The 17,421-nt window shown below is 37.9% G+C and overlaps 1 protein-coding gene across 1 annotated transcript; it reads left to right on the forward strand.

The window, feature by feature from the left end:
- Window positions 1-489: 489 nt before the first annotated feature.
- Window positions 490-17,036, forward strand: LOC110833898 (uncharacterized). Its single transcript, XM_087348125.1, has 11 exons — window positions 490-642; window positions 1,800-1,860; window positions 3,764-3,899; window positions 4,856-5,064; window positions 6,215-6,487; window positions 7,642-8,496; window positions 11,125-11,547; window positions 12,657-12,792; window positions 13,068-13,276; window positions 13,839-14,111; window positions 14,637-17,036. Exons 1-11 carry the CDS (start codon window positions 629-631, stop codon window positions 15,453-15,455), a joined length of 3,408 nt encoding a protein of 1,135 aa, XP_087204251.1. The 5' UTR covers window positions 490-628; the 3' UTR covers window positions 15,456-17,036.
- Window positions 17,037-17,421: the final 385 nt, after the last annotated feature.

Below are 17,421 nucleotides of genomic sequence, written 5' to 3' on the forward strand. Positions count from 1 at the left end.
ATTTGATCCGTCGATTTCATTAACCCTTTGAAGCCGAAGATCGTCTGAATATTATTTATGAATTCAGTCCGTACCGCGAAGAAAACACTACACCTCACCATTACGAAAATCAGCTGGTTAACCCTTTGAAGCCGAAGCTCGTCTTCATAATATTTACGAATCCAGACCGTACCGCGAAGAAAACACTTCACTTAACCATTAGCAGTCGAATCAGGCGGTACCACATAAGATTTAACAAAAGAACATCCCGGTCAAAGCCTTAATTGGTCAGTGACTCGGCAGCTAAGTCCGGTCGATCCCATTTCGATACGAAGATGACTTTAATTTTACTGCGATTTAAAATTAAAAAAAAAAAGACCAATTAATTCTGCATTTTAATATGAAATTACAGCTTGTTTATAAAGAAATATGGTGTAATGATGCTGCCAATTTATATAGGGGGTTAAAAGGGCAATGCCACATTGCTTATACGTCAGAGTGTTAAGACGGTTTCGCTGTAATATTTCCCAACGTTTTATCTTAAAAGGTTCGTTCATGATTAAATAAAATAAATGTGCGCATGTGTTTTGTTTATTTTTAAGTGGCAATTTTGTCCTGTTTCAATCTGTGCAGACAGTCACTACGTATCATGGCCTCAGTCCGGTAAGTAACATTTGCTTCAGTCTGTTACAGAAACATTTTCTATCTGATATTCTCTGGATAAAGAACAGTGTACAAAGTCCAACATAAATCAAGTGAAACAACTTATAAAACCCCGAATAAACATTTGATACCCAATTTCGGTCAATAAATAGTTTTAACTACGTCCTATTAATCTATCCCAATAAATCTCGTGCACATTTGGTACAGATCTAAAGCTATTCTGATTTTAATTTTTCTTATAATTATTTATCCTCTAATTTAACAAAAGATACTTCAATACAAAAAATTAACAGGGACTGTACAGTGATATTAGATACGGAATCATGAAGACTCCACTAAATAAATCCTGATTTATTTTTATTAATGTAGAATTATTTAAACAACAGCTTACATCCATGATATTCCTGGCGTGTTTTTAAATATGATTTATTTTGGTTATAAGTTGTTTCCATATAAACATAAACTCTAACAATATAGTCTAAAGACAGTACAGAAATCTGTACCCTAAATCATTAATAGCACGTATTTCTCTTAAAATTTTCTTTTGAGAACAAATTTTTCCAACCGTGTAAACAGATTAAATGTTCAGCTTGGCCTTACAGTAGCCAGCAGAGATCTCGGTCAGATTTGTGAATGTCCGAAATTACAACTTTAAAATTACTGGTCATAATTACAGGTTAAATAGGCAACACGCAGCAAAGATTACCACAAGATTTTATGCACTAAAGAAATAAAAATATTTTCACAGGTATAATGAGATCCTACCACCATAAGACGGCAGTCCAATAGTCAAGTAATTTATACAAAAATTTAGAGAAAAATTTGAGCAATGATATTTTTAGAAAAATACGTATTTATTAAAACAAATATTTTGGATATATTACATGTAGAATTTAAATAGCGTATGATCATATCATGACTAAATGTAAACATAATGTGACATTCACGAATATATGGTTTTGCTATAAGAATTTTTACTAGTTATCGAGAACGATGTATAATTTTAGGTTACGCTATCTTTTTCAGCAAACATTTTTTTTATCCAGTTTACATGTCAGAACGGAAGTAATATTTTTGTTATATATTTCATAATTATGCTAATCGTACCAACGTAAAAATTTTCTGTGCATTACATAACTTCGTCTTTAACACATTAGGGCAGAGGTCACGGAGAACCAGGAGGGGTCAACTAAAATTTCCAGGGCGATTATTCCACAGGTAAGACGATTTTATACAAATTAGACACACATACTTAGCATAGTATGGGTGTGGGAGACAAAGAATATTCTGGAAGACAAGTGACAGATATTTTATTTCTGGAGGGAAAAGTTAACATTTCATTACAAAATGTGCGTGACATAAATGTAACTAAGTTATGTTGACGAATAAACTTACTTTTAAGTATCTTAAAGAAACATATCTGGAGAGCGTGCATTAATTTCATCTTCCTCAAATACGGACCAGTGGCGGGAACTTCTGAACGTGGAAATAAACCTTCAGGTTTCGTAAGGGCGGGGGATTTCTTGGGTATATGAGCGACTAGAAGCTATTCAGGGAGAAATTTGTTACATCTTGTTGTTATATACAGGCTTACAAACAAAATAGAAACAAATATATTTAACTTTAAGCTATACAGACTGAGTCATAGGAACATTTTTCCTTAATTTTGATCCTGGAACTCGCACACAAAGTTTGTAAACATACTTCTGACTCACCCTGTATATTTTCGTATTACCCACTAACATTAACAGATTCAATCTTATCTGCATGAAAGTAAAATAACTTGAGGTGATTTGTGTCTGGAGAAAGTTTAAACATTCACAAGGGCTTATAAAACTGAGCCTATTTTCACTTTCAGATCTCGATAAATGTACAGAAAAAGAGATAATTAAAAATAGTTAATGAACACCATGGGGCAAAGCCGTCGTTAAGAAGCTGGCAGTCGCACAACTGGTCTAGAAATTCCTCGGATTTTATACATCCCGAAGGTTCATTACATCAGTAATTGACAACCCGTGGCCCGCAAGTTGTGCCTAAGGAGCCCGCGACTTGAGTACATTATACTTTTTTTACTTTTTGATGAATTGTTACAAATTTTCAGTTTTCTTTCCTATTCTTTTAATTTCTACATCGGAATAAAACATTACGAAAAAAATACACCTTCTATTTTTATTTGGGTTAGTGTGTGTTCTTTTTAACCAAAATATATAAGATAATCTTCGGAGGGGGTTTGGAGGCACCAGAAAGGTTGAGAACATTGGAATACAGAGTTCATTGGACTACATCCTGAATCACACGAATATCTTTTTCGATTTTTATAATACCCAGTAACAAATATAATTTCCTAAAAAAGGACGTAATTAATGACATAAAGATTTCAAGAAATATAATGATCTATTACATGAACCGTAAGACTTTTTTTTTGTGTGATGATTCTGATAATTTTATTGGCAGCAAAATTTATGTCATGTAAGGAAATATTACAAAACATTAATCACACATTTTGTTTACTAACGTGTGATATAACTTTGAGATTATTTCTAGTAAAGCGTGCAACGTACAGACACCACCAACAACTAATATTACGTCCTTGCCCTGTTCTGATAAGCATTAAATCTGTTCTTTCCATCATCTTATCCGATTCCCCTGGCATCTTTTGCCCTTATCGCTGTCTCGCTCCTGACACTCTGGTCCACAGACAGTCTCCAAATGCTCTAGCAAATTTTCTTTAACAGCCGATCATTGTACTGACTGTACGTCTGGTCTTGTAACTTTCTATCAACGTTTCGGAGGAACGTATTCTACCTTAGAGATTATAGCGATGCGTCCCTCGGAAATATTCATAACCACCTACAAGAAGCCACAAGACCACAATCAGCATATTCACAGCTGTAAAAACCTCAGACACATTAATTATTGTTACAAACCACCGTTACTGTATCGTGAGACAGAATTCAGGCACACAAACAGCATTTCGTGAACTTAACAAGTTAGGAAGTATTTCACAATTTTACTCATTACTGCTCTTTCCTTCGGTCCAAGTATTTACCTCAGTATCCACGATCTATGCTCTTACGTCACAGTTATTAGTTCATAAACATCATGAAACTTAAATTTTCAGGTCGTGATCTCATGCACGTGTTTTGTCGCTGGGACATCATACGGCATGTCCGCGGGACACTCAGCTGTTCTGTTACCCCACCTGCAGTCAGAAAACAGCAGCCTTGTCATTGACGAAAACACTGGCTCCTGGATAGGTAAATCTGAACGGCACCTCCACATTCTCACCTCTTTTCTTCATATAGGGTTATTCATAATTCCTGACACATTACAAAAAAATCGCTAGATTTGTGAGATGGCAGCGATGATTTGTCTACGCAGCTCAGACAGATCCCGTAGCAGAGGTGGTACAAAGATCTGGTCGTTAACAATAAAAAAAAATCACATGGCGTCAGGTCAGGTGATCGGGGTGGCCAATGAAGCAGCTCATGATTATTGAGCATTTATAAAGTATGTAAAATAAACTCGGAGAGTTTCTCTTTCTATCGGCATGACCTATGTTACCATCCATTGTACCATTGAAGTCTAGCGATTTTTTGTCATGTGTCAGGGAATTATGAATAACCCTGTATTTCGAGCTATGAGAGGCTAGCACTGTGGTAACAGAACCAGAAACTTCAGCACCGCAAATAACAAAGTCCGCCACTGGACACGATCCGGAGCCACCTCCGATCCTCACAAGATACATCCCAAAGTATCATCTCAATGTCTTCCTTGAATATCATTATCGGTCTTCCATGTGAGTATGTAACAAGAAACTTTTCCGCGATAAAATTCTATGTGCATATCTTGTATCCGTCGCCTCGTATTCACATGGCCAGCCAATCATAGTCACCTACACTTCGCTATCCAAACAATACTAAGTCACCTGCTTTAATCATGACGTTCTAGATCACACCTAAACGCATCCTTCCCAACCTCAGATGTCTTCCTGAGCATCTTTCTATCTTCCTAGGTCTACCAAGGCATTTCTTCCCACGAGGTTTCTTCGACCAGCACTTTGTATGCATTTTCGTGTCTCCTATGCGTGCTACACACTCCTTCCAACACGTGGCAATTCTAATAATATTTAATAAAGAGTTATAATTATGAAGCCGTCAGCATGCATTTAACTCCGTTAAGCCAGTAAGTGAAACGAACATTTATGTTTCAGCGAGTGTGTACGCCATTGCTAGCCCCGTGGGATGCCTCCTCGGGGGCCTAGCTATGGATCTGTGGGGCCGACGGAATGTTAATATGTTTGGAAACATCGGTATGGTTATCGGATGGCTTCTGATTACGTTTGCAGACAGCGTAGCCATGCTTATATCTGGAAGAATCATTGAAGGATTCTCAAGAAGTATCCTTGCCACTTGCATCACGGTGAGAGGTTCCAACCACAACTTAGTCGAAGACTAGCAACACAGACAGATATTAACGTTTCGGAGGAACATACTGCCTCCATCTTCAACCCTGAAGATGGAGGTAGTATGTTCATCCGAAACGTTGATCATCTACCTACAAGTTCACGCAGTGTTACTACCTACAACACCAATATCTGCATTCTCACAGAAATGTCTTACTGTAAACAGCCTATTAGACAAACATTTCGCCGGGAAAAAAAAAACCTGAAAAGAAAATACCAGTTAGGAAGGACCTAAACATAAACGGACGATAATATTAAAACTTATCTCAAAGAAATAAAGTTTGAAAATATGGATTTGAGAAATAACACTTCAGATTCATTTTAAAAGCACACAAAGAAAGGGCTTCATACGCCACTCCTACCATTAGATTAGTTAGTCAGTGGCATTACATTCGTCATTCAAGACAATGCACTTACTTCCCTAAAACAGGTTGTTTTATCAATGCCACGTCTCTTTCAATGTCAACTTACATTTACGTATACATCAGTAAAAAATAACTACAAAAAATAGTCTAACTGCTCCTACACGATTGCAAAATGAATTTTGATAAAACTTTGTGGGTCTAACCACGCAACAACACACTCTTCCTTCAAAACCTTATAGTCGTTCAGCTGGTCATGACAGTCGCAGTATTATTTCAAGAAACCCCAAGGTTCATTACCTTATTCACAAAATCCCACCATTGGTCATCATTTTGAAACAGGTTTACCCAGTGCACACATTATTACCTTAAAATACATTTTAATATTATCCTCCCATCTGCGCCTAGTGTTCCTAAGTGGTCTTTTCTCTTCAGGTTTTCCAACCTCAATTTTATACGCATTTCTAATTTCTCTCTCCACACGCGTTATGTCTCATTCTCTGAGATTTGTCTCATCGTAATATTTTTTTAAAAGTACAGACCATGAAGTTCTCCACACTCTTGGATCCAAATATTCTCCCCGGCACGCTGTTCTCAAACACCTTCAGTCTGTGTTCTTCCCTTAACGCGAGAGACAACCTTTAACACACGTACATAATAAAATTCGTAACTCTGATTCATTTTTCGAGTTAATTCCTGGATCAAATGATCCGGTCCTATGACTTCCATTTTCTTTTCCTTTCAGGTGTTTGTCGACGAACTTGCAGATCCCAAATTCAGGGGCTTCATAGTATGCAGTATGTTCACGTGCGTATCAGTAGGTATCATGGCGATCTCGTGTCTCGGAGCTTTTGTCAACTGGAGAACAGCATCGGCCCTGGCTGCTCTGCCGTCCATCATAAATCTGGTCTCACTATACTTCGTGTCTGAGTCACCCACGTGGTTCGTAAGGAAGAACAGGGTCCAGGAAGCAGAGAGTGCTCTGAAGTGGCTCTGGGGTCCCGGAAATGAAGTGCAGGTAAGTGTGACTCGTTATCTTAAAGGACGTTGGAGGATCAGTAGTGAGACACACCACATTTTGCAAGGACAAAATGACACAAATTTTCAGCTATGATGGTTCCCAGCTCGTTCTTACAGTAAATGTAGACAAAAGAGAATGTAAGACTTTCGAAAGTGGGGAAATTAAAATGATGAAAAGTCGAGTAAGGAGAGAAGTTAAGAAGGGCCTTACTGCATTCGAACAGAATGACATTAAACTTTGGATGGAGGAAAATGGCGAAATTTTAATGTTAAAGTCGGAAGGTTGCCTGAGAGAGAGAGAGAGAGAAAGAGGAAATTGGTGGGGGAGAAGTGAGAAACACTTCGATATCTGGGGGGGAGAAAGAGCATCTTATAGCTAGAAGGTCCCCAGGCAATGCCCGTTCGTCCTTCTGTTAAGGATAAAGTAAGAGTGAAGGCGTTAGTGTGATGATTGGCATAAAAGACGGAATTTTGAAAATTTTGTATTAGAGAAAGCTGAGACTATTAATTTGGAAGTTTAGGACATAATTTAGAAGTTCCTACTGAGGGGAGGGGGGGGGGTAAATTTTGATTAATTTAAGTCGGGAGGGCTGCATGAGAATTGCCTGCCTCATCTAAATAACATTTAAAACCTCAGTCAGTACCGCGAAGAAAACACGACACTTCACCATTACAAAGATCAACCGGTTAACGCTGTTTAATGAAATAATCGCTGTTTACTCAGAGAATCACGTGAAACTCATAAATTACACTTGTAAAATTAAGCGTTAGCTAATATTACGTGATTGTCTGGATAAACTCATAATCCCTAATTTATTTGAGAACTGAGACACGTTAAATCTTGCATTGGGTTACTAAGAATTTTCCACAAACTACTGATAGCTGTATTTACATCAGTAAAACTCAGATAATCGTACAATAACCCCCCCCCAAAAAAATCTTATTTAAATTCTGTACAGAATTATTCTAAAGATATAAGTAATCCAGACTGTAACAACTATCAATATTTGACTAGAAATTCGGTCTCTTTTAATCAGAAATACTGTAATAATTTTGAAACTTTCTCCTCTGCTAAATGCAAAAAGAGGAAACTACAAATCAAAACTTACGTATTATATTCCACTGACTAACTCAGATTTTATTTTCTTCCAGGCAAAAAAAGAACTCCATGATCTGATATCGAGACTGCGTCCCAGGGAACAACACAGCCGACGGATTGCAAAGACTGTCAGAAATTTCTTCAAACCTTCAATTCTGAAACCCTTCTTTATAATACATTTGTTCAACGTCCTCCAAACTTTCTGCGGTCTCGGCATACTCACGTATTACACGGTCGACATTTTATCAAAGACTAGGAAAGCTGGAACAGAGATCTTGGATGATTATTCGACGACTGTTTTACTTTCAGCAGTTCGAGTACTTTCTGTACTCATTTCCTCGTTTCTTATGCTCAAGGCAGGTCGAAGAACGATATCGATTATTTCAGGCGTTCTCTCGTCAGCGTCTGCCCTTTGCCTAGGTATAATTCTCTCCCTCAACAACATGGAATATGGTTCTCCGATGTCTCCGAAACTGGAGGCCAATATTACGTTTTTATCAGCTCTCATTTACGCCGGAAGCATGTCATTTGGATTTTTCGCGCTTCCTTCTATCATGATAGGAGAAACTCAGCCTTCCCACGTTCGAGGTTTCGCCTGTGGTTATATATACACAATGAACGACCTCCTTCTAGGAAGTGTCGTTAAAATGTACCCTTGGATGTCCAACAATCTACAGATACATGGCATCTTCTTGTTTTTTGGAATTTCTTGTGTGGTCTGTACAATATTTGTTTATCTTTTCTTACCGGAAACTCAGGGACTTACCCTACAGCAGATTGAGGACTACTTCCGGCAGCCAAACGTCATGTGGGTAACTAGGGACAAATATGAAAACGACGAAAAAGGCCAGAAAATCGATATGCATGTTAATCGAATCAGACATCGCAATACCAAAACGCTAGTAATATAGATCTTAAAACTAAATAAATGTGTCAATATCAAAAATCCTTTTTCTTTCTTCCCTTATTTTGTAAAGAAAGAAATGCGTGTGTCGTAATGTGTCTCCCTAATGGTAACAATACGAGATCGCAGGGAATGGTCGAAATGTAATCATTCGGACTGTGTGAAATTCTCGGCACGGATCAGTACTTGTTATTTATTATTTAGTGTTCTGTCTGACGACAGGTCCATATGAACAGGATCCTTCCATCCTTTTCTCGGACTGGGACCTGTTCATATACGTTCTTGGCAGATGATCCAGAAGTGGTTTGCCATTGCCTTCTTCTGTGTGTGAATGGAGTAATTGTTGGGATGCCACGAAGGAAAACTCCGCGTTGCCTAGACCACGGCCTTGCCCAACACAAGTTATAAATTCGGGCACCGCCGGGAATCGAACCCGAGACCCCTAGGATTACAAGGCCAGCGTTCTAACCGCTAGACCAACATCTCTTAAAACGCGGTGACCGCGACTGTTCAACTCGGGAGTGAACCAACGAACATTCCCAACATGTCTGACACGAACCTGCCGGCACAACCTGCATATTTTTATTTCCCTCCCACATTTTAATAAAGATCCGCTTTCGGTAACTTGACAGCCTTTGTCTGATATTTATTTTGACAAAGTTGTTTCTTTGTGAAAGCTGACAAGGGTGACGGTTTTAAGGAACGAGGCAATACCATGGAGCGATATAAAACGATGATAAAAAAAGTTGTAACTGTTTGACATTGAGTTCTTCAAAAGAACGTCTTTTGTTTCGCAATATGACTCCTGATAAAAACATTTTCTAACATACTAAAAATAAATATGCTTCAGCCATGAAGGTTTATGATAAAGTAGGTGACTAATGTATACTAGTATAGAATGTTACCTAATAACACTCTCTTAACTGGTTACACTTTATAAAATATTAAGCAAAATAGGAATGAGTGCGACTAAAGGAAGACGAATAAATAAGAAAGTGTAAGAGTTGTCAGTCACCTAGGACGAACTCAATTTTAAACAGAACAAACTCGCGAGTAACTGTGTTGATCGAGTACCTTTAAACGACGATTAACAAACCCTAAATAACTTACGTACGAATTCTTCTTGCCCATTCGGATATTAAATTACCAGTGCTCTATTTTTTCGTAAACCAGAACGCTCGTAGAGAGAGAAAGAGGAAATTGGTGGGGGAGAAGTGAGACACACTTCGATATCTGGGGGGGAGAAAGAGCATCTTATAGCTAGAAGGTCCCCAGGCAATGCCCGCTCGTCCTTCTGTTAAGGATAAAGTAAGAGTGAAGGCTTTAGTGTGATGATTGGCATAAAAGACGGAATTTTGAAAATTTTGTATTAGCGAAAGCTGAGGCTATTAATTTGGAAGTTTAATACATAATTTAGAAGTTCCTACTGAGGGGAGGGGAGGGGGGTAAATTTTGACGGCGTTAAGGGGTGGTAAATCTGAAACTCGTCTATATATTTAATAATTCAGTCCGTACCGCAAAGAAAACACAACGCGTTACCATTACAAAGATCAATTGGTTAACGCTGTTTAAGTAAGGAACCTCAGAACTTAGTGGTCTTCTAGGCTGTCATGCTGTGTAGTCTGGCACAAGTTTACCGACGTTTCGGAGGTCCTAGCTACCTCCAACACTGACCTAGACGCAGATGGGAGTTTCAACAGATCTTATAGAAATAGGGTGTGTCAACGTTTACTGGACTCTTGCATCTTAGGATGGGGTGAAGTGGCGAGCTCTTGTGGACACATTTTACTCCGTGTTATATAACCTAAACTTGCAAAATATTCTATCCCACAGGGCCGGCTGACTGGCCAGTGCCTGTGTACTATCTGAATTTTTTGCTTAAAAAAAACAAGCATATATATTTTTTAACTGTCAAATTGCATGATAAATGAATATGATAAGAGAACCGCTCGTAAAAAGTTCACAAACCTGACCAATAGTATGTAATTACTAGCAACATATTATCTCGGGTTTATAACAAGCGATGAGGTTAGCAGTAAATGTTCGTTCTAGAGCAGAAAGAATTCTGTACTTGAACATGGCTGCTTCTAGACGGTGGTAAGTACTTATAACTATGTCAAATTCTGGAATACGTATTTCTTAATGGCAATGTTATAAAACGACTCTAAAACAATTTATATTAACCCAATGATTGTGGCTAGAATTTCTGATAAGTTGGGGTCGTATGACGACATACTGTGACATCACAATCGCTATAATTTCCTATTTAATTAATTATGAATCGAATCGGAGTACGCATCCAGATTACTCAAGGAAAATTAGTGTAACATATCTGCACGAATGAATGAATGAATGGCAATTAATATACGAATCTGCTTCTTATAGTAAGATAATAACACTTTTAAGAAATTTCCATGGCTTTTTAATAAACTGTCCACATTTATGATCTTACGGCCCGGAATGGTTAATAAACGCTCATGAATATTTAACTACAGTATTTTACAGTATCTGATACATATTTTGTGGGTCGATGTAAGTATTCTATATGTCTTGAATCTTTCATAATCAAAGCTCAACTCATTCCTTCCTACTCATAATTTGCTTGTTTCAAACTTAGAGGTAACTCAGTCAGGATAGTGACTGGACGACCGGGGCAGAGGATTTTCCCTCTAACCTCTGCGTTCAGACCGGCTCTGGGGCCCACCCAGCCTCCTCTACAATGGGTACCGGGGTCCTTTCCCCCCCGGGGGTTAAATGGGGCCGGGGCGTGATGCTGACCACTCACCCCCATCTAGTGCCGAGGTCAGGAAAGAGAGGAGCTATACCTCCACTCACCCCAAACGCCTACATGGCGTGTAGCGGGACGGCTTTAATTAATTTACTTTTTAAATTTAGGGAAAGCGGTCAACCAAGAGAAGTAGAAAAAGAAGGAATTATGGAGATGCCACTTCTTAACCCCACGAAACCAAATACTGTGGCTCTTGGCAGTGACTGTCCTAATCATGAGATTAATCCTCAACCAGCGCAAAAAACAAAGAGACCTTTTCGGCCTCAGGTGAGAACACTTTTATCATCTAATGCACCGTGGTAACCATATGTACCACATACTTTAACAATCAGAAACTTATATTTTCCTCATAGAATGTATTTATGGGTTCCGTTTGATTCTCGGAATAAAGAGAGATTACATTTCCCTAAACGTTATTAACTAAATTATCTTTGTAGAGTGTAACACGAAACTTACTTTCCTTGTCATCCCACTGTCAAACGTTTTAACTTCATTGAACCTATCTTTACCAGAAGGACAATCGGGTACTGCCTGGGAACCTTCGTTGATCCGAAAAATTTTCCACCCCCTCTTCCAAGTAAACGTACTGTCCCGAACAATTATTCCTTAAATTTCTTTATCATTCTCTCCTTGTGCTTCAAAAGATTAAAATCCTTCATCTGAGTACAGAATGGTTCTGGGTTGTTGGATGTTTAGACCTTTTAACATCGGACGGTGGGAAACGTCGAAAGAAGCTAATAATCCAAACAGAATGGTTTATTCAACAAACCCGGTACCCAAACTTTCTGATTACAAGATTCTCCAAAACCAGCGGGAGATCCAAATTTAAGCTCACTTAGCCTGCAGCTTTCAGTGAATGTAATTTTTGTTAGCATTCTCTGTTTCTCACAGTCCCTGAATTAATTTTTAGTGAAATATCTGAAAGATGGTGGTAAGGGTACATCGCGTATATTATCAAAATTAACGATAATTTCCTTCCCTTTACCCATCGATCAATTTCTCTGTAATCAAAACTTTTCTGCTGACGTTTAGAACTCAAAAACACGTAACTACCTCTGAAACTCAGTCTCTTATTAAAAATCACAGATGTGTCATGCCCATTCACTTTTGTTAATTAACACAAATAACACAGAAATATAATCGGTATTCATAATTTAAATTTTTGAAATTCAACAAAACATTTCCAATTCATTAATCACCCTATTTTCCGACATTTTAAAATTTGAGATACTACATAACCAATAAATAAATACAACAACAATTCATGGAACATATTTTACAACAAACCAACTCCTCATTATTTGGGATGGCAGAAATTAAGCGTCTCCAAACACAGGCTTATATTTCTATGACATAATTTCAATATATTTTTCCAGCTCATAATAATGATGTCATCTTACGTATGTAATATAGCAGCAGGAATGTCCGTCGGGCACTCAGCTGTCCTGCTGCCCGAACTCCAAAAAGCAAACAGCAGTTTGACAATAGATGAAAATATAAGCTCTTGGATTGGTAAGTATATCCTTAATTATTTGGCATAAGAGAGTGATGAAGTTTTGGAACAATAAAAAGAATATTTCAGTCACATAACAACGTGTGGATTGGATTCATCTAGCTCAGTACAGAGTCAAGTGGAGGGCTGTTATTACTAAGGTAATAAAACTTAGGGATGTATAAAAGTAAGGAGATTTCTTGATCAGCTGATTAGCATTTGAAATGATATTAATTTGAGATAAGATCATAATAATATGTGCCTATTGGATACATGTAAAAATATATTCTTTTAGCAAGTTCCCATGTAATGGCTGGACCAGCTGGGACTCTGTTTGCTGGAATATTCATGGAGATTTACGGACGAAGATGTAATATCATCACAGCGAACGCCATGATGACTATTGGATGGTTATTCATTGCAGGAGCACAAGAAAAGTTCATGATTTTATTTGGAAGAACCATCGAGGGATTTTCCAGATGTATGCTGTACGCAGGCGTAGCGGTAATTTCATAAGAAACCCTCTCTCTATTCAGTGATTTAGATTTTCGTAAGCAGTTTGTCATTTATAATTCTTAATTTTTAAGAAGCACACTGACGAACACGTCATGCTAACGTGTTTGTGATTCATTTAACGACGCTGTCAGCAGCTGAGACTATACAGGGTGTTCAATGAATAGCTGAATCATTTGGGAAGGATGTGGGAAGAAGAGGTGGTCCTGGCGTATGCCTGGAGCTACTGTAGAAAACAACGAAAAACATCGGTCTAATTACTCGACGGCTACATTCGATACGCGACATTTCAAACTAGAAACATTATGGGATTTTACGCCTGATAGTTTTGTACAACTTTGCCGACTTTTAGAGGTGCGTGCTACTTCCATCATGAGGGTGAATATAGCCCTGGAGGTTGTGAGTACCTCTGAAACGTCCGTCAGTTTCTACAAGACCTTACAGAGCAGCAACTCAGAAGACAGCCATCTTCATTCTCATCGCCGTGAGAACCTGAAATCTCACTTTGTTTGCTTTGTAATTGTTTTATTTCGAATGTTACCCATGTTTTCAGGTGATAGTGGACGAACTTTCGGACCCAAAATATCGAGGTTTTATTATGGGATGCTGTGGTACATTTGCATCTGTTGGGATCTTAATTATCTCCGGTCTGGGCACTTGTGTTGACTGGCGCACAGCCTCTTGGATGGCTGCAGCCATGTCTTTTGCTTCGCTTGTGATCTTTCCCTGCGTTTCCGAAAGTCCAGTCTGGCTCGTCAGAAAAAACCGGATACCGGAAGCAAACCGATCACTGAGCTGGATTTGGGGACCACAACATTCTGTGAAGGTAACCGCATTAACCCTTTAAAACCGAGTGGTAAATATATATACCACCTGCTTTAACATTCAATAACTCTTTCTTAACAGAGTATGTCTATTGGTTCTGTGATTTAATTAAAAACAGATTTGATCAGCTAATCTTTGCAATGGTGACGAGTCGTGTTTTCTTCGCGGTACGAACCCAATTCTTAAATATTATTTAGATCAAAGATTCTGACGACGTCGCTAAATTACGTACTAAATTTCCAATGTCCTTCCTGTCTCTCTCGAATGATCCAATTTTAGGCTCTTATGAACACGGTGACAAAGCTTTGAGTTTCATAAAAGGTGGGGAATCCTTCACAATGTGGTCTAGGTTTAATTTGATTTGAAGATGTCAGTCTTCGTGGATGTTGCGTCGTGTAGTCTCGTAGAAGTTTACCGACGTTTCGGATGTGCTTACTACCCCCATCATCAGGGCGATAAAACAGCACCAATTATGATCTGTTAATGTGGTTTTAATCTAATATATCGTGTTTTATATAATTTCAAGGCCACAGAAGAACTCCTAGACCTGCAGCAAAGATACCTTCATGAGGAATGCATTGGACACACTCACCAAGGACGTACCGGGCTTATTACAAAAATTCGTCACTTCTTCAGGATTTGTCGTAGTTTATCCACACCTTCAACACTTAAGCCCTTAGTTATAATCCTTATTTTCAACATTTTTCAACCCATCTGTGGTCATAGTTTGTTTATGTTCTATGCAGTAGATATTTTACATAGAATGCAAAAGAATAACTTTGAAATTATTGATGCGAATCTTGAAACAATTTTGTTATCAGTTGTTCGCTTGTTATCTGTTACTCTCTCTTCCTTCTGCATGTTTCGTTTAGGTCGAAGAGAGATAGGGATAATTTCCGGTATCGGGGCATCTGTTTCCGGAATATTCATTGCAGTTATTCTGTATATGAACTTACTTGAACAAGGATCCCCTATCCCGCCTCGAATTGAAGCCTGGATCATTTTGGTGCTAATAATTTTCTTTATAGGAAGTCATTCCTTTGGATTCTATATGCTACCGGCCTTAATGATAGGCGAAACCCAAGCAGCTCAAGCTCGTAGCACCTTCTGCGGATGCATATTTACGATTACAGATTTAATTCTTTTCGGTGTTCTGAAAGGTTACCATTCGATTTTAAAATCGGTGGATATACATGGAATGTTTCTCATCTTTGGAATATCGTGCTTATTTTGTACAATATTCATTTACATTTTTCTACCGGAAACTCGTAAAAAGACCCTAATGGAAATTGAAGATTACTTCAGAAAACAGAATGTCATGTGGCTATCAAGGGAAAAATATTGAAATCACAAAACAAATGAATAAATAAATACGTAAACTTAATTCCTGAGAATAAAAACGCAAGTCAAGTCTCCGGAATATTCCTCCATATCTTAATTTTACAAAAAAAAAAATACATTCCAAACGCTTGCAACAGAAAACATTTATAAACATAAGGGCCTAGTTTATTCAAATACTTTTGGCTCTACTTAGAACGTAAATTAATCAACAAGTTCCCTGCCCGTAACTGCTTAAATTATTCGTATACAGAGTTCATACCGAAATATTACCTCTTTCAAATTGCGAAAAACATTTACTGAATAAATTAGACATTTGAAGTTCCCTACGATGTAAACACATAACAATTAAAACAAAACACCAGGAAATGGACGGAAAAATTTTCAGTACAGAAAAACAACCAAAAACCTGCTTCATGCCATCAAATTGAATATCGCACTTACCTTGACAGCCGGAAGAAAATGTGGTTATTCCCATGTACAGCTTGTCGAATCTAGGAGCATTTCTGCTGACGTCACAAACACTAGAGCACTGCGAGTTTCAAAATGTCACTTGCCAACAACAATGTATCTTTCTTTTGAAAAAATCCTGTCACTAATACGTCACCGAGTCAAAGAACTAGTGGTTTTAAAACCGTTCGTGTAACAATCGGTATTCACGGCGCACACTTTTTAATAAAAAAAAAACAACTCTGAAACAACTGAACTCAAATGAAATACATTCTACTCTTCAAATTTTCAGACAATCTGTATATTATAACTTTTACGACGACGGTTAAAAGTGACAATTTAATCCTTACTCGTTCCTTATTAACCACGAAAACCGTCGGCCTATCTCTTGCCTAAGATTTGAATTTCGAGACGTTTCGAAAACAAAACAAGATTGCCAACAGCTATACACTAAACCCCTTACTAGTAACCCGGTGTCAACTGACTGGTGCCTCAATTGGAACTGCTTCTCGCTGCTGTCAACACGTCAAATACAACTTCATTAGGATAACAAACTTCCTGGAGTTTATCAGTTATTTTATTTTCAATTAAAACGAAGTTTAGAAGACTGGAAACAAAGCAAAACCCACTCTGTTTTGATAGAGCTACTCCGAAACGTCGCGTTTTAATTACATTAAAAGCATGGATTATTTTAATAACACACCATCGTCACAAACCTTTATATGTAAATTCCTATGCTTTACACTTCGCATAATTTGAAGGCTTTCGAACATCGACAAAAAAATTTCGTGATGAATAAATTATTTATTATTAAGTGCTCTAAAAGCCTGTAGCAATTTTGAATACGCAAAATTCAATAACACCTACTGATATGCTCGTGGGTTTAGTAAACACGAATTTTTGTAGTGGTATTTTGTTCACATTCATTCGTACAATTGGGTTGCAAAAACGATAAGTTGGTAGTCATTAATAAGGACACACGTACTTCTATGTGACGTCATTAAGAAGGGCACAGACTTTGCACCCAATACTTCCTGTATTTTATATATAAAAATCCTCTACTAAATAGGAAACATCCCATGTGACTATAAACGATTATGATAAAATTTAGCAAATAAACATACGTTTCACAACGAAAGGTTATCTTATTTACGTAGTCACATGCATGTACCAATTACACACGACCAGTTCAAACACTGAGAGCTAATCAAGAGAATATTTTGAAGACCAGTACTAACACAGCATAAAGCCATAAATAGTATTCCTTGTAAACATCCTGAGTAACATAGTATCTTAAACACTTTTTGTATAAAGAAATGCACTGAATTGAAACAAGAGACAAGCACGCTTCGTTCTTCCACCACGCCACGTCAACTCGAACTGCATCAGTGATTCTTTAGGTAATCATACCGACAGATGTCACCAGTATCGAAACAAGAGACGGTGTAATCCCGACACGCAAAGGCCAAACAAATGATGACAGTGTCCACGCTTCAAGGTGGAATAGCTAACACGTGTTTGCA

The sequence above is a fragment of the Zootermopsis nevadensis genome, unplaced genomic scaffold (genome assembly GCF_977971745.1).
Source record: "Zootermopsis nevadensis isolate Lab colony 2312 unplaced genomic scaffold, Znev_1.0 Znev_ptg000001l, whole genome shotgun sequence".
In the NCBI taxonomy this organism is placed as follows: Eukaryota; Metazoa; Arthropoda; class Insecta; order Blattodea; family Termopsidae; genus Zootermopsis; species Zootermopsis nevadensis.

What these genes read in the sequence shown, in the direction of transcription:
- LOC110833898 (XM_087348125.1), top strand. An exon ending in CCAGGGCGATTATTCCACAG is followed by an intron (nt 1,861 to 3,763) that starts GTAAGACGATTT and finishes TTAAATTTTCAG; the next exon opens with GTCGTGATCTCATGCACGTG. An exon ending in AAACACTGGCTCCTGGATAG is followed by an intron (nt 3,900 to 4,855) that starts GTAAATCTGAAC and finishes TTTATGTTTCAG; the next exon opens with CGAGTGTGTACGCCATTGCT.